Below are 23,083 nucleotides of genomic sequence, written 5' to 3'. Positions count from 1 at the left end.
GCTAAGACTCCTGAGAAGAAAGGGCCACATCAATGAGTTAACACCTTTTAAAATGAATCATGACAATATGTCCCTAATCTGAAAATACATTTCTCAGGTTCAACATCTGTGCTGTGGTTTTGTCAGAATGTTGAGTTGTTCACAAGGTAAGTAAACATGGTATCTCTCTATTGTGTATAGCTAGTCCAAAGTTAAGCAGAATATAAGGTAAGATTTGTGGCATGCTCTCAGGCTGACTAAGCCGACAGTGTAGTCAGTTTTCATGTGAGTGCAGTCAGTACCAAGTAGTTGCCTATAAAACTTTGAATTGTCCATTACTGACTCATCAGATGGTGCCAAGATTTCATTAAAATCGCTGAATGGCTTCACTTAGAGCTATACACTGTACACTGTCTGACTTGGATTTAGGACCACTACATGTGTCACACTACAACTCTGATATTCCTGTCTTGAAGTTGTGTTAAAAGTGACACAACCTGAAATAAAAGTGCATGTGTTAGATCGATATGTGCATGTTGCTGATTCAAAACTAATATTCATTAAACAAATCCACCTGTCAGTTGTCCAACATGCCAGATCCAGGTAGATGGTTTTGGAGGTTTTTTAAACCTATCCTGATCACATTTAGTGCAGGTTAGAAGCCAGTCCTGGACAGGGTGCCAGTCTGGTGCATGGCACACACCCACACTTGATCATACCGGACAATTTACATTTGGTAGGAGAACTGACATGACATGCATCTCTCTGATGCTTTGAAAGAAGCAGAGTACCTGCAGACAGTGGACAGCATTAACTTACAAACTCCTCAAACACACACAGTGACAAGACCAGGATTTGCTCCCCACTGATGCTTTGTGGCAACATAACTATCCGCTGTCTCCTCCACTTAAAAGATTTTATTTAATCTTGGTATTTTTATAATGTGAAAACCACAATTAAATGATGCAATCGTTGAACCTCAAGTGATACACTCTGCTGTGCTATAAAGATTTTTTTTTCAAAAGGATGTCTCTTTATTTTGATCGTTTTGTTTACACGGTCATAAATAACGTTATCTCTTCCAAATAGAGACTACCGGTAAGCCACTTTTTTGCTTTGCAATCATAACTTCCTTTTATGTTTGATCCTGTCATTTAGGCTGGAGATGTCTGCAGAACTACTGCGACAAAAGGAGATGGAGAACCTTCATCGGCAGCGTTTACTGGCAGATCCTCTCACGCTGCATCCAGGTTTGCCTCCAGATCACCCAGCCTTGAGAAACATTCATGACATTCCTGAAGGCCATCCGATTCGAGAGGAGATGACTCGGCGCAATGCCATGCTAGTGTTACGCCATAACAACACTCCATTAGTTTCCCTCAATCACCAGGGGGCTTCTGGTAGTACACCCCCCAAGGAGTCCTCTTCCAGAAAGGGCTCCAGGAAAGGTAGTCAGCACAGGAATGAACTGCTGGGTCCCCCGGGGGCTAAAGAACAAATTGGTGACATCCGTGTCAGGGACAGCATCATGGACTGCAATGACGAGGAAATGAAGGACTCTGAAAGTGAAACAGATGTTAATGAAGACAAACTGGAAAGTTTTTCCAAGCCACATAGTGGCTCCTTGGCTGCTGATCTCAAAGAGTGTAAAGAGCCAGTGAAGCCTTGCGAGGGTGCCAAAGATCTAAACGAAGTGAGCATTGGTCAGAGTGCTCCCTGCAGCTCCATAGGAGTGGAATCTCCCACTCACCCCTTTGTTCCAGGAACCAACAAGAGTGAAGCAAAATACTTGCCAATGGGGTCTGTTCCTCCACCACATCCATTACCTTTTGGATTTCCGTATGGTGCAAGCCCTTACTTTCACAGTGGTAAGAAAAGTTTAAAGAATTTTTCTTCTCACAAGTTTAGATTTCATAGATGTACACTGCCCAGGCACTAGGCAGTTAACAGTTTCTTCCTGTCACTGTGGTGTTTTTCTGGAGGCACTATAGTCTCCTCCCAAAGATCTGAATATTAGGACGACTGGCATCTCTTACTTACAGTGAGTTGAGTGTGGGTGTATTTATGAGTGTGTTGTTAAAGTGGGCTCATCTTCTGCAGTTGGCATCAACCTTGTTTAAAATAAGTTTAGAAAGTAGGAATCAGTCTATATGTCCAAAACATGTTGGTTTAGGACTTTGCATATTTATTATGATTGTAATATAATGCTACTACTTGTAATTAATATGCTTTCATAAATGAGTAGCTAATGTTTTTTTCCAAGGTGATCCCATTTCCTTGCAGAGATGTACAGTGTAGTATTTAGACACTGACACAGTTGGTAGTAGTGGGGCTGTTTACCCAGGCATACTGGTATTGAAATTAAACAAAAGGAATATAAGCTTTTACTATAGACAATAAATTGAGGGTTAGTTACTTAAAAAACAAGTGAATGGCATAGGAATGGCAGCATGTCTTATATTTAGACTCCCCTATATAAAGAAACCTAAGTAACTGGTTAACTTAATGTTATCTTTAATATTTAGTTCCATATCCTTTGCAGTCAATGACCGCCTGAATTCCAAAACCAATAGACATTACTGGGGTGTTATGCTCTATCAGGCCTGTACCACAGGTACTGTATCTTGAATTCTCGCACATTCCACTGGCTTGTTGCCTCTAGTCTGGTCTTTTGTGCTTTGGACCATTGTCCTGTAGTAGTATAAAGCACCGTCCAAAGTGTTTTTATATATGCTGTTGAATATAAGAAGATTAGATGTCCCTACACACCTTATAATTCATCATGTTACTTTTATCGGCAGTTACCTCGGAAATAAAAACAAATTGCAGTGGCAGCCACACACACCCAAGCAATCACACTATCTCCACCATGTTTGACAGAGAAGGTGGTGTTCTTAGGATAAGGAGCCATGCCTTTCTTTCTCCACACCTTTCTCTTTACATTGCTCTGGTATGGGTGAGTCTTTGTCACCTCTCTCCATAAGATGTATCAGAACTGTACAGGTTTTTTTGATGAACTTCTTAACCTGTTTTTAGGCTTTACTGGTATTGTGTGTCTTGTGGTAAACCTTCATTTTATGCTTGTGAAAGCTACACCTCCATCCTGGAGAGTGTTTGTGATCTAGCCGATGGCCGAAAAGTACTGAAAGTACTCTTTTAGCATCCACTGCAGTAGTCGACTGTGGTCTACAGGGCTCTTCAGTATCCCTGAGCTCCCTAGCACACTCTTTCTTTTTAATAATGTACCAAGCAGTTGGTTTTGGCAAACCTAAAATTTTTGCTATGACTTTATTTTCCTGATTTTTCAGACTCGTGATGACCTGCATTACTGGCATTGTTGAGTGACAACATTCTAGTAAGAGCAACAGACTCCATAAACACCAGTAGGCCATTTATCAGGTTGACGGAGCCTGACTTGACGATGTAGTGACACACACATGGCCAGAGACGAGCCTTTGTCCAGTTTTGTTTTGGTATACTTCACATAACAAGTGCTACAGTTCATGTACTATTCACCAGCTTCCTTATGTAAAGACCTTTGAGTTAATGCTGAAAGTCTGCACTTGCATTTCAATTCCAGTAAGCTTGGGTAAAAAGACACAATAAGAACAACTCTGTCGCTGTCCAAATACACATGGGAGTGCACTGTAGCCGTACTTTACCAAATACTAAATAAAGGTCTTTTACAATTTCAGGTGTATGGAAATTAGAAAAAAAAAGCACATATTAGATCTTTTAGATATTTTGAAAAAAAAAGTAGAAAATGTAATTTACTTGAACTCTTATAGTGACTTTTTGCAGTATCTGTTTCAAGTCCTTAGCACTCGGGCCTTTTATATAAGGGATTGGCCTGAATGCCATTTTCAGCAGGAGAAACATAAATTTGCAAGCGAAACCATTTTATATTTACAGAAATTGAAATTAAGAGAGTTTTTGTGACAACTACGTAAGTCTGAAGGACCATGGTCGCATGACATCTCAGGACTTCTCTGGAATTGACTGTTTTGAGTGCTTTCTGTGGAGATGGGGGACTGGGTGTAGATATTTAACTGATTGGTAGTGACAGTAACTTAGTTAAGATGCTGGGGAAAAATGTCTCGGCAGTGAGTGTATTCCTTAGGGCAGGTGTGTCTGTCCTTCCTCATCAATACTGTAGTCATATGTTGAAAGTTCATTTGTACTAGTTGCAGATTTATGGATCATTTCACTGGCTCTCCTGTACTGTTCAACTAACAGGGCTTGTGCATGGACACTTTTTTCTGTTGTGTATTTGAGAGAATGTTTAAATAAATTACATTATGTCTTTGGAAGAATGTTGCTTTTGGGGTATTTAGAAACTAGCCCTAGATACCTCCTTATACTGTATATAAATATAGATATACAGAATTTAATTTATAAAAAAAAGGTGACATCTTGGAGTTTGCACATATTAAGAAAGAGACAAAACCATAGAAACATAATTTTCTGATCAACAGAAAGTAATATTAACCTGTTATTGCTGTATCTATAGAATAACTCTATGACAGCTGCCAATCTTCTTTTTTCACCAGCCAGACACTTAAGAATCTCACTGATTGAGACTTAGCATCCATCTGTCTGTCCATCCGTAAATCTATTTTCTTAACCCACTTATCCACTTCCGCCTATCCCAGCCAGCACAGTTAGGAACAACACCTAGACAGGGTACCAGTCCGTCACAGGATTAGCGCACTCACACACAGCAATGAACCTAACCTGCAAGTCTTTGGACAGTGGGAGGAAGCTGGAGGAAACCCACATGGACACAAGGAGAACATGTAAACTCCAAGTAGGGAGCACTTGGAACGTGAACCTCAGTCTCCTTTGTGAGAAGTAGCAGCACCATCACCGCCCCACTGACCACACATCTTAAGGTTGCTGATTAAAACACTTTGAAAAGACCCACTTGGAGATGAAGAATACTGAGCTACAAGACTGATCCAAACTTGTACTGAAATATTCTGCATGCTGAAACAAGATATCTGCTTAAAACATAAAGTATGTTCTCTATCTGGGCAGAAAATGACAGTTAGAGGTTGTTTGTTAATACATTACAGCTTATTGTGCATTCACATTGGGCTAAGTCAGGGTGGTGGAGAAAGTGAGACAAACCTAAATGGAGTTTCACGGTGATATTAAAATTAGACTAATGTCAGCAGACACATGAACTGTTTGACAGTCCTTGGAAATTAGAACCACTTGGAATTAAATTTGAGAAATTAAGAATGTCTAGATGAATTACAAAAATGTTCAAGGATACAATTTTCTGTCCTGAAATCTACAGAGCAGCATAATCAAAATAATGGATAGAATCATAAAGAAGGGCCGTCTTTGTGCTAACAGCTGAAGTGAATTAAATATATGAAATATAGTTCCAGCTTGGGACCTCCCATAGGAAGAGGCCTAGAGTTGACCCCTTCTGAACTCTGTAATAAAGGGTGTCATTAATGTGAATAGTCAGCTCACATTTGGCCTGTGCAGTCAGGCTACCTCTTGTAACTAATGATTTATGTGTGCTCTTGCTCTTCACAATCAGGCACTATGGGAGGTCTCTTTCTGGATGGAGAAGAAGGCTCAGCTGTCGAAGACATCAGCAAATGGACAGTGGATGACGTCTGCAACTTTGTCAGCAATTTATCTGGCTGTGCAGAGTACACTCAGGTGAGCAGGAAAAGTGATAGAAACAGAAAAATGTGACTTTCTTTATCTGCTGCTGTTCTGCTGGCAGGAATTGCGTTTTGCAGTGAAAGTGGAATAGAACAGAGCGTCATAAACCAATGTGTTTACACTGCGTTAAATATGATTCAAATCTGGAGCGAGCATAACAGAATTGCATATGCCGTATTACACATTTACTGAAAACCTTACTGAAAGACAGCACTGGATTTAAATGGCAGCATGGCATGGACAAAGTTTCATCCAACCTCAACACAAGCTTACTTATGTCAAATTGTGCAATAATTTTAAAAAAATGTCTTGTTTACTGCTAGTTTGGGTATACGGTGGTGCTAGAAATTTTGTGAACCCTTTTGAATTTTCATAAATATGACCTAAAATGTGGTCAGATTTTTGTGTGGGTCCTAAAACTAGACAAAGAGAATCCAATTAAATAAATGACACAACAACATTCTACTTGTTCATTTATTCATTACTTTAAATTTGTGTGTGTGAAAAAGTATGGGATGACAATCAGGTATGAGCGTGGAAGACTCTGCTCTATTTAAAGAACATACAGTATATCTGGATCTTCTCTAGCAAAGTGCAATGTTCACCACATAGGTTTGTGGAAGTGCATCATGCCTCAATCTGTGGAGATTTCTGGGTACCACTGGAGGTAAAAAGGTTTAATGATCATCTGGCTACAAAATGTAAAAAAAGAGGTTGGACTCCACCAGTCCAATGTTAAATATTATATGTACAACTGGAGGAAGTTCAACACTGTTGTTACCTTTCCCAGGAGTGGCCGACTAATAAAGACCTTTCCAACAGCAAGGTGTGTATTACTCCAAGAGGTCACAAAGCACCCCCCAAGTGTAACGTCTAGGGATCTAAAGGCCTCTCTTACATTGGCTAATGCTATTGCTCCTGAGTCCAACATCAGAAGAACACTGGAGAAAAATGGGGTGCACAGCAGGGTTACAAGTAGAAAACCACTACTCTCCAAGAAGAACACGGGCTGCTGTCTAAAGCTTGATGAACACCATGTCAGAACACCAGAAGGATAGTGGAAAAAAAAAACTTTCTGCCTTAAATGAGAAGTATTAAACTTGACAAAAAGAAACAGCACAAGAACCTTACCTTATGTGTGAAATATTGGGGTGGCAGTGTCATGGTTTGAACCTGCTTTGCTGCTTCTGGACCAGGATATCTTGTCATCATTGATGGAAATAAAAATTATCTATCATACCGACTTATTGTGCAGTAAGTGTCAGGGTATCCATTTGTGAGCTGAAGTGGGCCATGCAGCAATACACTGGCCCTAAACACACGAGTTGTTTTACCAAAGAATGGTTAAAGCAGAATTGGCCAAGTCAAAGTCCTCACCTTAATCCTATAGAAATGTTATGAAAGGACCGAAAACAAGCAGTTCTTGCAAGGAAGCCAACCAACATTCCTGAGTTGAAGGAGTTCTGCAAGGAGGAAGCAGCTAACATTCCTTCATGCCAATAATCAACAGTTACCAGAAACGTTCTGTTGAAGTTACTGCTGCACATGGAGGTCACACCAGTCTCTGAAAGCAAAAATTCACAAAGTTTTCACACACAGATATGCAACACAGGAACATTTCCTCAATAACAACAATATGTTTTGTGTCACTTGTCATATTTATGTTATTTATATATTTATATATAAATAACATTTATATTAATTTTAACTGTAAAATTTCTAAAGGGTTCAAAGACTTTCTAACACCACTGTATGTAATGGTGAACTTTGCTTTCGTACATTTCTACCAACACAGCTTTAGGAACATTTTTATCACTACTGAATATGTAGGCCTTCACAAGATTTACAAGCTAAATGATGAAGTGTACAGTGACTGTATGTAGACTGAATAATAGGGGAGTAATTGTCCAGCAAATGGCTGATTCACTTTGGGTTCAGTACATGCCTATCTATTATTCAGTTAGGGTAGTGTGGTATACCAGTGCTAAAAAAGTACTACATTTTTACAATGGTACAGTATTAGCATTTCTCTGTTTTTGGTACCTTAAGTAAATGTTACTTAGCCAGGCCCCCACGCCCACCTTTCCTTGCTTTGACTTGAAGTAGACTTCACAGGGACTCCCCCTACCCCCGTCCTTTCTTCAACATGCTGGGGACTTCACTGGGGAATTCCTCACTTAGACGCACAGGTGCGCCAAGAGGGAACCACTTCATGTGTTGAGTGCAGCACCGGTTCTTAGATATGAAAGCAGGTGTAGATGAATAAAGTCAAAATTTTTGAGCTGATCCAACACTGATTTACAGGTAACCTGGCAAGATATGATTTTCACTTGTGTATCAAGCCTCATGGCCCTGTGGTGCATAAAAATATAACCTCACTGAAAAGTCAGCTAAAAAACTAGAGAAACCTGCAATTATATCTCACATTTAATAGTCAGAAAAGGTGATCTTACTGCTCATCTACAGTATGCTGGTATCATGGTTCTAGTCCCACCTGTATCCTTTTTTTTAGCTTGATTTATGTTTTGTGTACAAACATATTTGCAGAACAATTATCAGCAGTACATGAGTGATAGCAAAAAAATAATTGCTACTATTATATTATCAGTTATAGAAAATTCATTGTTACACATTGTTCTAAAAAAATGAAGATCAATTACTTGCGTATTAAACCACAGTATCATCTTTTGATATGCTTTACATTTTCTACTGCCATCTTCTGTATTCTGTAATTTGCACTGATTACATTACCAGTGTCCCTTAACATTGCCATCTCTGTCTTGCCTGCCTTGATCTTTATCAGTTCATATGTTTCATTTGCTCCAGCACAGTTCTTTAGTTTGGACTTTAAAACGATCACTTCAGTTCATAAGTACATCATTAGTATTCTATACGTTTCTCTGTTCCCATATGTACCATCATGATCACTGTGTGATTCATTGTATGAGAAAAACTGTGGCTTACAGAATGGAAGCTGTAATTACTACTAGTTTAAAAAGAGTATACATACAAGTTATTAAAAAAATGCAATGGTATACAAAAAAATAAGAGCAATACTGTAATATTCCACTTTTTAAGCATCATTATTTCCTACTTTGACTAGAGCTGACTAGGCTTCAGTTAAAGGACATTTATGAATTTTGATGTTAACACATGGTGGTGCCATTTACGGCACACTGGAGATACCTGTGTAAAAGCAGGAGTCTACTTAATAATTTGAGTTCAGCCAGGAGCTGCAGTTTTTTAAAGTTTAGCGACAGTTCTCTTAAGTCATGTGTCCTTTATCTCAGGTGTTCAGAGAACAAGCTATTGACGGGGAGACCTTACCTCTACTAACAGAAGATCATTTGCTAAACAACATGGGGCTTAAACTTGGACCAGCCCTCAAAATCCGTTCACAGGTATGATATCAAGACTTATTTTCATAACATTTCACAAATAAAAGGAAAAGGCAAGAAATTAATAATGAATGATACACATTAAACAATGCACTCTTTCACTGGAGAAACAAATCTTTTTTTTTTTTTACTGTTGAAATGGCTTCATATCTACCATTTCTACATTCAGACACTGCAAACTCAAGTCATACAGTACTCATATTATTAGATCTCACTGTAAGCCGTTTGTAGAAATCCTCACTGGGTTTACAGAGTCATAACAACACTGTGCTCTGATCTTCAAATAAGTCATCATAACAGGCCAACACAATCTGCTTCAACTAAGAATACACAAACAATTGTACTTTTTAACTTGTCAACACTGAGCACATTGTTTAAGCAGTGAAAGATCAGAAGACTTGTGTGTAGTGACTTACTTAGCAGCAATCCCTCCACCAAATGTTTCCCATAGCTTCAGATCAAACTTGCACAGTGTGTTAGAGGACTCTTGGATTATTCCTCCTTACAAATCGTTTTACTAATACACCCGATATTCTCTTTAAAAGCTTTTTCTATCATTTCCCGCATGATGGGTGTTAAACATACTGGCCTATGCTTACTTGAATCAGCCCAATCACTTTTTTTTTATATAACTGGATAACATTAGCAAGCCTCCAGTCCTTAGTAATTTCCTCCGTGTGCATTGAAAAATTAGTTTCAATGGTTTATATACACACCTGCTAACCTCCTTAAATGTTCTAGGACAGGGATTCCTAAATTCAGTCCTAAATCAGTGTCTCAACTGACCTCTGGATTAAATTTATAGTACATTCTGTTCATTTTATTAAAAATGTTTTAACCTTTTAAGTTAATATCACGTTTCACGGTCTTGTATACATTATTTATTTGTGTTGGTGCTTCTTTGGTTTACTTTTTCAGACTTTTGCAGGATGTTCCCTTTATGATATGCATGTTTAATGTATAAAAACATCCCAGTGTTAAGGTAGATTATGATACCTTCTTTATAAAAGTATCACTTGTCTGTGCTTTGTCAAGGGATGTTCCATTTTATCTTTAATTCAAAGACCTCGTAACCCTTTCCTTTCATAACATATCATTGAAATACACAGTTCATGCTTTCTTTTATATTTATACAATGTGGTTCCTAATGTTCACTTTATCAGTTTTATTCCATCTTTAATTAGACTTGGAAAGGCTGAGAGGATGTCTCACTGTCTCACAATCAGAATGTCATTTACAGCAGTAAATAAGAAGGCCAAAGTAACGCTTCATTTGTAAACCGTATAATGCACTAAGTGAAGTACTGGTTTGCAGCTGTTTTCCATGTTGCAAAAAGATATAGCAGCACTAGAGAAAGTGCAGAGAAGGCTGACTAGACTAAATCCAAGGAAATACTGGAAAAGCTGAATCTTTCCAGCCTAAACAAACAGAGGTTAACAGAAGACATGACAGAAATGTTAGTTGGGTGGTTGCCAGCTGTGAATAAAATGAGTTCTTCAACAAGAACAGAAGGAAGCTGCTTAAGGATAGATTTCACACAAATACCTGGAAGTATTTCTTCATAGATACAAGAAATAAGGTCTCTGATAGTAGTAATTCAGGGAGCTTGGAATCTTGAGAGTATCTGGCAAAAGCTGGAGGAAATAGGACTGACAAGCAGTGTTGGGCAGTATCTCTTGTTTCCTTCGACTTCTCGGCAGTTCTTAAGTCTTCAAGAGAAAGCACTCCTGTCTTTACTATCTTTCTCTAATGGAGCAAAGAAAATGGCAGAATAAAGTGCCCCAGGTGTGAAAGTAGAGCACCTGGCAAGGCCAAATGAGCCATCATTAAATGCCCTAAATGGTCCTATTAAATTGGCTTATAAAGCATATGAATAACCCAGAGATGATTGTGTGATTGAGGATTGAATAACAGGTGGTCACTTCACATGAAATGCACTGGTGGCTTAAAGCATTCTGCTGTTGTTGTCACCCCAGTGGAGAAGTGCCAGTTCACATTGTGGTATGAAGGTTCCAGGGGCGTTTTAAACAACTGCACAGACAAGAAAAAGGTCATAGTAACAGGCAGTCATTGGACAGCCTGAAAAGCAGTCAGCCATGCATGCAGCCTGCTGTGAGTCCTCCTTAAATTTTATTGTATGTGAAGATCAGACTCTCTGAAGGGCCAACAGCCTGACAGTCCAGACGCGTCTACAAAGGCGTGTTCACATCCAATCAGTGACTGACAAAAAGTAGTGAAATGTTCAGGGAGCAGGTGAATTTTAATTCAAGAGTCCTGGGTGCCATGTGTGGATTTTGGAAGTTCTCCTCATTTCTGTGTATTTCCTACCTTATCCCAAAGATTAGTACACAGATATATAAGGTGCTATATATATATATATATATATATATATATATATAGACAGACACGGTACTATATAACAGACAGCTAGACAGAAAAAGTACTGTATAAGAGGAGGTAGACAGATAGATAAGGTGCTGTGTAACAGATGGGTAGAAAGATCGTAAAGGTGCTACAGTATATAACAGACAGATAGGAAAGGTGATATCTATCTATCTGTGGTATGTGGTACCCTTCCTATCTGTCGGATAGGTTGAAAATATTTTATATAATAAATAGTACCTTTCTTTATTTATATATATATATATATATATATATATATATATATATATATATATATACACATATACATTTAGCACCCTTCCTATCAATATAATCAATAAATAGAATATTTATTAATCACAGGAGAAATTGTAGAAGTAATTAATTGGGGATTCTCAGTTGGCTCCATGTGGTCTGTAATTGAATTCAGTGGGTTAGGTAACAAGTCTTTAATGTTTTCCTTTATTTTACATGTTAGTAATTGAAGTTATTTTAGGCTGTGCAGCCATCAATATAGAGGTCCTGTTTTTTTGATATACTATAAATGATACTTGTACAATACCTGTTACAAACACATATAGTATGATTAAATGTACAATCCATGTAACTAAACACAGGAGTGTAGTAACTAGACACAGATTCTCTCTCAACTGTGCTTCTCAAATCCTGCCTCCCTCTTTAATCCACAGGTTGCCAAGCGGTTTGGCAGAGTGCTGTACATGACGAGCTTTCCCTTGGCATTCCCGTTCCAGCCATCTGCTCTCCGCCCCCCAGACAGAGATCTACCTCCTACAGAGAACAGACCCTCCTCAACGGGTAGCGTCTCGTCTCCATACAGTAACCTCCAAGCTAGTCGCATTTCACCAAAGCAGGAAAATGGAAATTCTTCCTCAGTGGGGATTGGTGACGCTACAAAACCACCATCTTAAAATAAATAAATAACGGAATCTGTTCAGGATGCTTTCAACTCTTGCCAGGAGCAGCACTCAAGAGCCTACCCCCTCACATCCATAAAAATTTTACTTACAGAGTAATCATTTTGACCAAGTAAATTAGCTAAATGATTTTCATAAACATGAAATATATTTTTCACTATTAGTATTTGTTCATTTCTTGGTTGAGGGGGGCACCAGGGGTGAAGAATCCAAAGATCAGTGATGGCATGGCATATGGCAAAACCTCACGATGTATGGAGATGGGTGCCACAAAGAAACTGAGCTATTTAAGGAGAATAGACTGGCTTGTCACAAACCGCTCTTCCAAAAAAAAGAAAAAGAAAGAAATTCAGTCAACAGAAATGAAAGGAATCTTCTTTCTTAGAAGGAACTCTACAAAGCATTCAGGACAAACAAAGGGAGCCTTGATTTTATTTTTTATCAAAGCCTGAACTACAGACAACCTCTTCCAAAAAGAAAACACTGTATAGCAACTATGCATTCCAGGGATTTATACCAAAGATTGAATGCTATTATCCAAGTTTACATCTTCACAGGCATACAAGGCTGGCACGGGCTATCGGAGAAGGGGGCCGGTGTCTCAATCCTGGACAGTACAGAGTATGAGGGCACGTTAACATTTAAACCTGAAGACAAACAGGTTTGCCTTTAGACGCCAATCCTTGCAGCCTCCCGCTTCGGCAACTTTATTTTTTTATCATAAGTAATGGACATAAAAAGCCTCATTTTAGAGGTTCCAGGTATAGTCTTGAAATGCTACAGAAGACAAATCAAGACATTACCTTGAAATGACTACTGTGGGTTAATAGTACAGACCTCTGTGTACAATTGTGTACAAAAACATTCTTACGGTTTTAAAGTGGTACTCTGTGTAGCTGCACGTTTTACTTTCATAAGTTCATTCTTTGAAATAAAGTATGAATGGCTAGCACTGGTGGTACATTTTCAGTGAAAATATTTGCTAAGTGAACTTTCTTCATATATATATAAAATAAACAGTAGCCCTGAACAGCATATGAAAAGACATATTCTTGAAGGTTGATTTTAACAACAGGAAGCCAATGATCAAACCAGAATTATAATGTACTGTTAAGCATGGATTCATTTATGTAAAACACTCGAGAACTTCCTGGACAGTTCCCACTCCTGTAGAGTCACCTTTTTTAACACGTTCATTTCATATCACATTTGCATTTAGTGGCGTACATTTGTTAAAGCTGTGCTTTACACGGCTTACATGCGACAGCCTGTTTAATCTTCTAGTCAGTATAAAGATGCTCCTGCTGTCCTTGGCTTTCATGCTATTTATGACAACCAAAAGGTGTATCCCAAATTTCTGGTAGCCCAGGACTGCATCTGTTTCTAGCGACTCCTAAGGTTTGGAATCTCATGGTGACACTGGTCTGCTGGCCTTACATCTTCTCAGCATCAATGTTCAGACCGGGATTTCATGTCTGCTCTGTGCAGGCTGGTGAAACGAGCCACATTATGATTCAATCAAAGAGATGCCCACCCTCAGCAGGGGATGAGTGCACAGCTGCAGCAACACAGAAGCAGTGTGACACATGAAAAGCTGAAGTGGAGGAGGCTGCTGCGAGGACGCCTGCAGCCATCTGCACCAACTGAGCATGGCAGTGTCCTGGGGCAAGGACAGTCCGGTAAGAGCAGCGAGGCAGGCATGCAAATGGCCTGCTTACTGAATGTAAAAGGAAGCTTAGTGTGCATTGTCGTCTAAATTGTACTTCGCATCATCAATGCAACATTTATAATTGTATAAAATCTTTGAAATTGTATTTACTGTACTGCAGAATACAAAAACAGAATATACAAGTATATAACAGAATATGAGATCTGCATACATATTGACGCTGTCCTGATTAAAGTGGTGTGGTTTACATGCACGTCTATCTTAAAAATAGATGCACTTTATGCCAGTTATTGTTTACTCTGTTATAATATTAATTCAGAACCAATGAATGTAACCAATTCTGAGACCAGCTAGTGTCCGGCCAAAAAAATTAAAAAGTGGGTGGCTCTCCCCCTCCCCACCCCTCACTTTACAAGTCACATTTAAAGTTCATATTTGCTTTAGGCATAAGAAATATTAATCCTCATCTGACAAATCCAAATCCTCCAGTTGATCTTCATCCCCTTGGGTAAGCTCTGTCAGGTCAGACTTGCTGAGCTTCTTTGGCTTAAACTTGGTCTTCTTTTGCACATTTTCATCATCTTCATCTATTTAAGAAACAGACATGAAATTAAATTGGTCATCCTGATTCGCAAACCACCAGAAAGAAGTAGATGGGGATAGAAAGCTGCACTTGTACACACATCACTGTCAGTACAATTTACTTTGTAAAATACACCAAGCCACACAGACATCAGAGAGATACTGGGGGTCACACTGGTCAGTCATCGTGACCCAACAAGCTGAGCACCAAAGAAATTACCGGTAAACAAAGAGCAGCATTTCGGGGGGGTGTTGTTCAGTGGAGTCTGGCAAAGCCTGCCCTGCTGCTCACTCCACTGCTGCCACCTAGTGATTCAATTTAACAACACAATGTTCTGTGGTCCAGGAAACAGATTGTGGTTAATAAACCAATAATTCATCAAACTCAGCTGGGCCTTGAAGAGAAGTGGCAGTTCACCACCGCACATTAATGAGAAGATACAACATATCAGGTTATCAGTAGAGAAACTTATATTTCACTCACCTGACTCCTCATCTCCAAAGGAGAATTCCTCTGCATCTTCCACCTCATACTCTCCAGACTCATCATCACTAATCATGTCGTCATCGGAGTTGCTGTCCTTAGCCATCTTCATTTCACCTTAAGTGACAAGCACCATAGAGGTCAATTTAAAACAGACTTTTACCCAAACACCTCAGTGTCAGTGCGTCAATATGAGAAAATCCAACCTCTAAACATAACACTCAGTGTGGGAGAAAGAAATAAACAGGAAAAAACTCACCGTTTCAGCTCCATGGTACCTTCAAGGCCTTGAACAAGTGTCTATTTATTAGTCTTTCTCTTTCACCTGGAAGCATTTAGGATTTACCAAGCAAGTGCATTTGCCTTGGGGCCAGGAGAAATAAAACACTGAAGAACAGCACATTTTGGGGTAAAAAGCAACCTCCAATTTCCATTTTTACAATTCTGCTGCTCAGGTATTAAAATAAACAAATACACAACTGTTACTTGGGGTCACCAAAGTTGGTCCTGGTGAGCCACAAGAACTATTCTTGAGGAATTCTGCCTCTTGCTCTTCACTTGCACCTGAATTTAAAACCAACTGCTGGGGGGCATACGTGTCTTTTCTAAAAACTGGCGCACATTTGTATGGCCACATGGTCTTTGCTCATCAAAGGGCCGGAGAGGCGAGTGACTTCTGAGTGGAGGACACTGGCATGAGGTCTGCAGAGACTCACAACTTTATAGATTGGCATGGTGTGAGAAAATAAAGAGACTAGCAGGTGAAGAGTGGTCTTAACAGTGTAAAAAAAAATGAAAGACCACCACCACATGGGCAAGGCTTCATTTGTCATTGTAATGAAGGCTCTTGTTAGACTGACTTGAGCCCAGGACCCCAGCAGTCCAGGTGGCCCTCCAGGGCAGTTGAGGTGTAAATTAAGTCAAGCAGATCTCAGTAGCAGAGGGCACCTCAAAGTTAGGCAGCAACGGGACAAACAAAAAGCGAGTCATATTAATTTAACACCACATTGCTATTTGATAGTTAAAGTAAAAAGAAGCAGTTAAGGCTTTTGGATCTGAAAAAGCAAGTTCATTAAAATTAAGACAAAAGATAACACAGTCATTGGTTACTGATGAAGAAAGTGGCAGCCCTGTGGGATGGGAATTTAACACTCTTGAAGAATACTGTGAACACAAAGCAGATGTGAAGATGATACGGGAACAAAAGCAGACCAACCAGATACAACAAACCTGTACAGTCGTGTGAAAATGGCAGTACACCCCATGAAACATTTTTTCTTTTTAACACGTGGACATAATAAGATTTGATCCTCATTTAAAGGTGATGTAATATAACAAACATCACATCGCACTTGCATTTTGTTGTCCCTTGTATAATTTAAACAAATGCAACCAAAGTCCACCCCTCCGTTTATGACTACCTCGGACACCTCAAATTAGAAAGGGGTGCCGATGATCAGAACCTCATTAGAGAGGATCTCATCTGAAGAGGTCTTTTTTGTTTTTAAACCTCAGACATTTAGTTTGGTTTGCTCTTTGTTGTTGAAATGTGTCTAATCAGCATGTTGAGGCCTTCAGAAAAAAGGTATCCTGGGAAGGGATTTAAAAAGATCTCCAAAGATCTGCAAGTGGAGAAGATTTCAAACTGCCAACTTCTCCAGGCTAGGCCACCCCAACAAGTTTAGCCAGTGAGAGTAATGGAAGATGCTGAAAGAAGCCCAGAATTTCAGCAGGAGTCTGCCATTAGAAAGAAGCTGCAATAATTACATCTACACTGGAGGTGTGCCAGGAGGAAAACTTCCCTCTTCAGAGTGAACATCAGGGCAAGAGTGAAGTTGGTCCGTAAACACCTACAGGACCAGGACTTCTGGAACAGTGTGCTCTGGACAGAGAAGGCAAACGTACAATGCAATTTATTTTTGTATAGCCCAAAATCACACAAGTGCCACAATGGGCTTTAACAGGCCCTGCCTCTTGACAGCCCCCCAGGCTCGACTCTTTCAGAAGACAAGGAAAAACTCCCAAAAAGTGAGACCCCTTTCCAGGTAGGTTGGGCATGCAGTGGGTGTCAAAAAAAGGGGGGGTCAATACAATACAATACACCGAACAGAACACAAGTAATCCTCAAAACAGTATAAAATAAAAATATTACAAGTACAGAGCAGAATTTAACAGTAGATGATATCACGTAATATGATAAACGTACTTTATTTATTCACAGTATTAGAAGACATGTTTTGGTTTGGGGCTGCTTTGGTATATCATGGCCTGGGCAGCTCACTAGCTAAGTTTCCATCCAGTTTTTTGCGACGTTTTGTTATCGACAAACAGAATATACGTAAAAAAAAATGTGCGAAATTTGCTGTCTCCAGCCTGTTTCCATCCAACTGGCTTTTTATCGATAAAATGGTGTGCGTGATGACGTCATCCCCCCCCAAAACGAACTGTCGCATTACTTTTGTTGTATCGCGAAAGAAATCTGCCCTTGAGCCGTTTCCATACATAATTTTGTGTATGTCGCAAATTATCTACCTTTTGTTTTCCACGTTACACCCCCTCCACTAAACAAAGAAACAAAGAAATGGAGAGATTATTCAGACAGTTTTTTGAAATTTGCCAGCTTACTGTTATTTCAGTTTCACAAATAATTGGAATTGTACATAATATCCAAAGACGACAGCAGAATGAAGCAGTTGCTTGTCTGATAGCCGTAGAGCTCGAAGAAAGTACCCCAGTGCGACGAAGCCCACGGGTATGGGAGAGACGACGGAATAAGACCTTCTGGGAGGAGGTGGTGGAGAGACACTTCACAGAAAATCTCTGGCTGCAACATTTTATAATGACACGGCCGACGTTTGAGATGTTGTGTGGATTCATCAGTCCTGATGTTGCGCCCATCACAGGTTGCCACCGACCACCGGTTCCAACCCAAAAGCGGATTGCCATCGCCCTTTACAAGCTGGCAACCTGCGCCGAGTATAGAGTAGTTGGAGAAACTTTCGGGGTTAGTAAAAGTACCGTCCATCGATGTGTATATGCTGTGTGCACCGCTATTAAAGAAAAATTAATGCGGCGTTATATCAGACTTCCGACTGTAGCGGAGGCCAATGAAATTGCATACCGCAATTCCTTGGTGCATCTTGTGCCACAGATTTACGGGTGCGCTGGATGGCACGCATGTGCCTATTCTTCCCCCGACGGAAGGCTACCGCGATTACATTAATCGCAAAGGGTGGCCATCTATTGTTCTCCAGGCCCTTGTTGATGACAGGTGCATGATACGAGACATTTGCGTTGGCACTCCTGCAAGTGCCCATGATGCAGCTGTGTTTGCAGCATCGGATCTGTACAGGTGAGCCTACCTTTCAACATCCCTTCACAGTGCGATAACAACTGAATTAACCTGCTTCCCTTAAGGTTTTTAATTAAAACTGAAATTTGAATTAATACAAAATAACGACGTTTAATCAAAAAAAAAACTCTCTTCATCAGACCATGCGAACCGCTCCGCCATTCTTGTTTTGATTGCACGTGATGAAAATGTGACACATTTATTTGCGTTAAAGCCCTTTTTTCCGACAAAAACTATTTCCAATGTAGTTTTTGCGACATCTGAAGTATCGATATGGAATTTATGCGCTAAAGTTAAACGGAAAAATATTATGTCGACATGTACAACATTTTATCGATAATTAGCATTTCCATCAGCTATATCGGTAAAAAAAGTTGAAGCGCTAAATATTTTTTCGCAAAAACTCCTTGGATGGAAACCTGGCTACTGTCACAGAATCCATTCTGAACTCTTTATTGAGCCAAAGGATGCTTGAGGATTATGTGAGACCATGAAGCTCAACTGAAAGTGGATGTCGCAACATGACTACGACCCTAAACCTACCTGTAAATTCACCAAGGAATTCCTGAAAATGAAAGAAACAGAGGGTTCTGGAATGGCTGCGTCAAAGCCTGCATCTCAATCTCATTGAGATGCTGTGGGGAGACGTGAAATGGGCTGTGCACACAAGACAGGCCTCAGACATCACACAACTTCAAAATTCTGCATGGAGGAGTGGGAACGTCAGAGACAGCTAGATAGTTAGAGGAAATGTCGACTATTGGAGCCATGGGTGGACATGCTTTTTCTACAGTCAGAAATGGCCTAACCATTAACTTTCATTAAATAAAATACTGCAAAATCACATTTTTCATTTTTTTTTTCAGTACCATCTCCATTATCTGTTTAAATGAAGATCAAATCTTGAAATGTCCACATATGTTAAAAAAAAAAACAAAAAAACATTTCATGGCATGCACTTACTTTTTCATATTTTCTTCATAAAAAAGACAACGTTCTAATTAGGGCTGTCATTGAAAATTATGCTTGGCTCACCTCCATCAATATTTTGACAAAAGTGACGCAAAGTTTGACAAAAGAATTCACAGCTTCTGCACCTACAAGCTGGTGGGTTAAGAAATGGATTCTCCTGAGGACCCACGTCACACTGCCCAGTACATAAACTGACAGGCAGATGAACCCTAAACTGGAGCTACGCCAGATCTCCACTGTTGGTGTCCTTCAGATTTGGGTGCAAGTCCTTTGTAGATTCAAGAACAGAGCGCCAGACAACATCGAGACTGGCAATGCTATTGCACTCCCAACCTGAGATGGGGTAGCAGGGCAGACAGAAAGCGTGTGCTCCACGTAATATGATGATCAAGAGGCCCTGCCTCCTTAGCTGACTGAGTAGTAATCCCCTTCAGCCTCTCCGCGTGAGGACGTGACACCCTAATTGATTACTCCCTGACCCAGACAGTCCCCCATTTCCCCGGGGGGAGTTGGATCTTCTGAATGAGGGGAAAGCCACAGCTTACGTTATAAGGCCAATGTGCTACCACCTTGGCCGGTGGTTTTACTGCTCTCTGTAAGGACAGTACGCTGAGCATAAACTTCAAGGCCCACAGTGAGGCTGTACTGGCAAAATCGCACCAGGTCATTTTCCAGGCAGCAGTTTACGGCAGACTCCTGCTGATCACTTTTAGAAACTTGTTTTTATTGCTTATTATCTTGCTTCTTTATTACATCTTACTACAACAAAGTACTCTAGAAATCAGACATAACAAAACAAAAGCTGATGTCACACAACAGAACTTCTTGTCAGAAGGAACATCAAACATGTCAACTGCAGATGCTGATCTTGTCACTTGAGGATGTCAAGTTACATAACTAAATATCACAGAGGATGACAAAATACATGACTCTGTGCAGACCTCCCAAAGTATGCCAGCTCACCCCTTTATCTGGTCACGAATAACGTGATGCCTGGTGGAGGGTTTACAGGTAGGGTGCAATCTGTGTCCTGTTTATTTCTATTCTGTTGTAGTACATTAAACATGAGACATCAGACAGAGGAGTCTCTCTTCTGTTCGTGTTATCTAAAAAACCCACATTTATTACTCCGCCTAACTGCACAACGTGCATTGCACTTTTTGGGCAAGGGCTCGTGGTTTGATTTTGTTTTTTGTTGATTTGAGTTGTAGACTGCCTAGACTTTGTCGATGGGGATGCCACACTACACGACTGTCTACCTCCAACTTGCTAAGATTAACTAAATAAAGTCTGTGACTAAAAATCAACGGAAAATTGTGTAATGTGAATGGGCCATAACTCCACTGAACACTCATAAAGATGATTCATGCTTTTCATGAAGGAAATTTGGGGAAAGCACTTCAGAATTCATGGCCTACACTGAAGACTGCATTGTGTGACAGCTGAAATGGTAAAATGTATGAAAAAAAATACAGGGGTACCAAAGTGGGATTTAAAAGGGTTTTAAATGGAAATGTTTGGAAGGAACTAAAAGCAAAAACTGCCAAGTAAGTTTAGATCAAGAGGACTTTTTTGACAAGGGGTACTCTTCTTTAATGCCAAGCGGCCAGTTGACTGTACCCTGTGATTGAGACTGGTGCCCACTGCTGGACTGTCAGAGTATGCCAGTGTAGCGATACTTGAGCAGCTGTGATCTCGATACTTAATTCTGTGTTACCCAGGTGTCAATAAGCCACCCTTACTCTTCTGCTACAAACTCTCCGTAATGTGGCTGCATATCAGGAGTTTCCTCGTGACCTGATTAAATTGCCCATCATAACCTTTTCTGTTCTGGCTTCCTAATCGGCCCCTGTCTCTAACTCACCACTTTGCCACCTGATAGCCAATGTGTGGCAAGCCTGCTGGAACAAGTGTGGAGCAAAGTGGATGCTGAACATTGGTGATGGTTGAGCTCCCCTCTGTCTCTGTAAAGTGCTTTGAGTAGATAAGAAAAGTGCTATATAACTGTAATTACAGTAAATATTTTAGTATTTTAGTGGGGTTATCAGGCCTCATGGTCAGCTGTCCGTGCTTTCCTTTTCTAAAGACACTTTTTAAGTTAACACTTTCAAAGAGGAATTTAATGCCTAAAGGCATTAAGTTGCAACTGAAGAGATTCATATTTCTTTTTTTAAATTGTAAATTATTACTGTATTTTATCTGAAATATTACAAACACTACCTCATTCCAGGATAACAGAGATCACATAACACAGGGCAAAATGTGCGCCTTCCACAGAGTTCTTTTTTGTCCTCAATATGGACGACACAGCTCATAATCTTCTGGATAAACATCATGAATAGTTAAGGCAGTGGGCTACGTCACAGATTTCAGATGGTAACAGTTCAAAGGCCTGTTGCACTTTTCTGTCCTGTAAGTGTGCCTCTACGGAGGTCTGCAATCCATTTGGAATGAGGCTGTGATCATCAAAATGACCATGTGAAAAAATGCAGAATGTTTTTAATTATCAGAAACGATTACACTGAGCTTTGAACTCTGGAACACTGCAGACGTGCGGGAGCAATCAACACAAGACTCACTTTTAACATGCACATGTTACTCTGGGATGGGACAACTATTAGGAAAAACATCAAAAAAAAAAACCCCTCATCCTTCCATTTAATGAACCTGCTTAATCCAATTTCAGGATCACAGGGGAAGGCCTTCCCTATAAATCCATCCATCCATCCATTTTCCAACCCGCTGAATCCAAATACAGGGTCACGGGGGTCTGCTGGAGCCAATCCCAGCCAACACAGGGCACAAGGCAGGAACCAATCCCGGGCAGGGTGCCAACCCACCGCAGCATACACACAAACACACCCACACACCAAGCACACACTAGGGACAATTTAGAATTGCCAATCCACCTAACCAGCATGTCTTTGGACTGTGGGAGGAAACCGGAGCGCCGGAGGAAACCCACGCAGACACGGGGAGAACATGCAAACTCCACGCAGGGAGGACCCGGGAAGCGAACCCAGGTCCCCAGGTCTCCCAACTGCGAGGCAGCAGCGCTACCCACTGCGCCGCCCCCCTATAAATCCACCCTAAGATAAAGAAAACATGCACAATTAAAAATATCAAGTCTGGCCATGGCTGTGTGAGGCAAATCTCAGCAGTAACCTCCATGAGCAAGACCCTGGATTATTGTAACACAGTCCAGTAGCCAGTGTCTCCTTGCATGGTGCCTATTTCATAAAAGACAAAAGCAACAAGAATCCGATTCACATCACTTGTGACTACGCAGTAACCTCCTAAACGAAGGAGGCCATTATTGCCAAAAAGTACTTTAGTGCAAAAACTGTTAGCTTTTGATCATGCCTGACAATCTTTACTTATTCCATATATTGCCTTTCATGTTAAATACAGTACCAAGAGACTATGAAATTCTGACTATATTGTAGACATTCTTGTGAAGTCAGCGTAACGAGTAAGAAATGATACTGAGGAAGTCTGAAGGGCCTCATCTCATCTAAACTAAACTACATGCATGTATTAAGGCTGAACTCATTCAAGAAAAACAGGAGCACAGAAATAAGAACTAATACACTCCACATAAATGAGCTGTGCTGCTTCAAAGGCCAACATACACCATCAGACAAG

At 40.2% G+C, this 23,083-nt stretch overlaps 2 protein-coding genes across 11 annotated transcripts in view; one reads left to right on the top strand and one right to left on the bottom strand.

The window, feature by feature from the left end:
- The window catches only part of samd11 (sterile alpha motif domain containing 11), a 130,571-nt gene extending 117,240 nt beyond the window's left edge, over positions 1 to 13,331 (top strand). For 8 of the 10 annotated variants that reach the window (XM_028807859.2, XM_028807858.2, XM_028807861.2 and 5 more), the window contains exons 10-13: positions 1,138 to 1,847; positions 5,534 to 5,658; positions 8,955 to 9,065; positions 12,134 to 13,331. In XM_028807859.2, coding sequence (XP_028663692.1) covers positions 1,138 to 1,847; positions 5,534 to 5,658; positions 8,955 to 9,065; positions 12,134 to 12,373 — 1,186 coding nt within the window. In that variant the 3' untranslated portion in view covers positions 12,374 to 13,331. The remainder of the gene's footprint in view (positions 1 to 1,137; positions 1,848 to 5,533; positions 5,659 to 8,954; positions 9,066 to 12,133) is intronic. The other 2 variants (XR_003717013.2, XM_051931037.1) reach the window with 2 other exon arrangements.
- An 848-nt stretch (positions 13,332 to 14,179) lies between these two features.
- Positions 14,180 to 23,083, bottom strand: part of noc2l (NOC2-like nucleolar associated transcriptional repressor) — a 123,936-nt gene continuing 115,032 nt past the window's right edge. Inside the window, exons 18-19 of the mRNA XM_051931041.1 lie at positions 15,115 to 15,231; positions 14,180 to 14,635 (exon numbers count right to left, since the gene is read on the bottom strand). Coding sequence (XP_051787001.1) covers positions 14,505 to 14,635; positions 15,115 to 15,231 — 248 coding nt within the window. The 3' untranslated portion in view covers positions 14,180 to 14,504. The remainder of the gene's footprint in view (positions 14,636 to 15,114; positions 15,232 to 23,083) is intronic.

This window comes from Erpetoichthys calabaricus, chromosome 8 (genome assembly GCF_900747795.2).
Source record: "Erpetoichthys calabaricus chromosome 8, fErpCal1.3, whole genome shotgun sequence".
Classification (NCBI taxonomy): domain Eukaryota; kingdom Metazoa; phylum Chordata; class Cladistia; order Polypteriformes; family Polypteridae; genus Erpetoichthys; species Erpetoichthys calabaricus.
The sequence above is the reverse complement of the archived record's forward strand: the minus strand, read 5'-3'. Positions and strand labels throughout refer to the sequence as shown.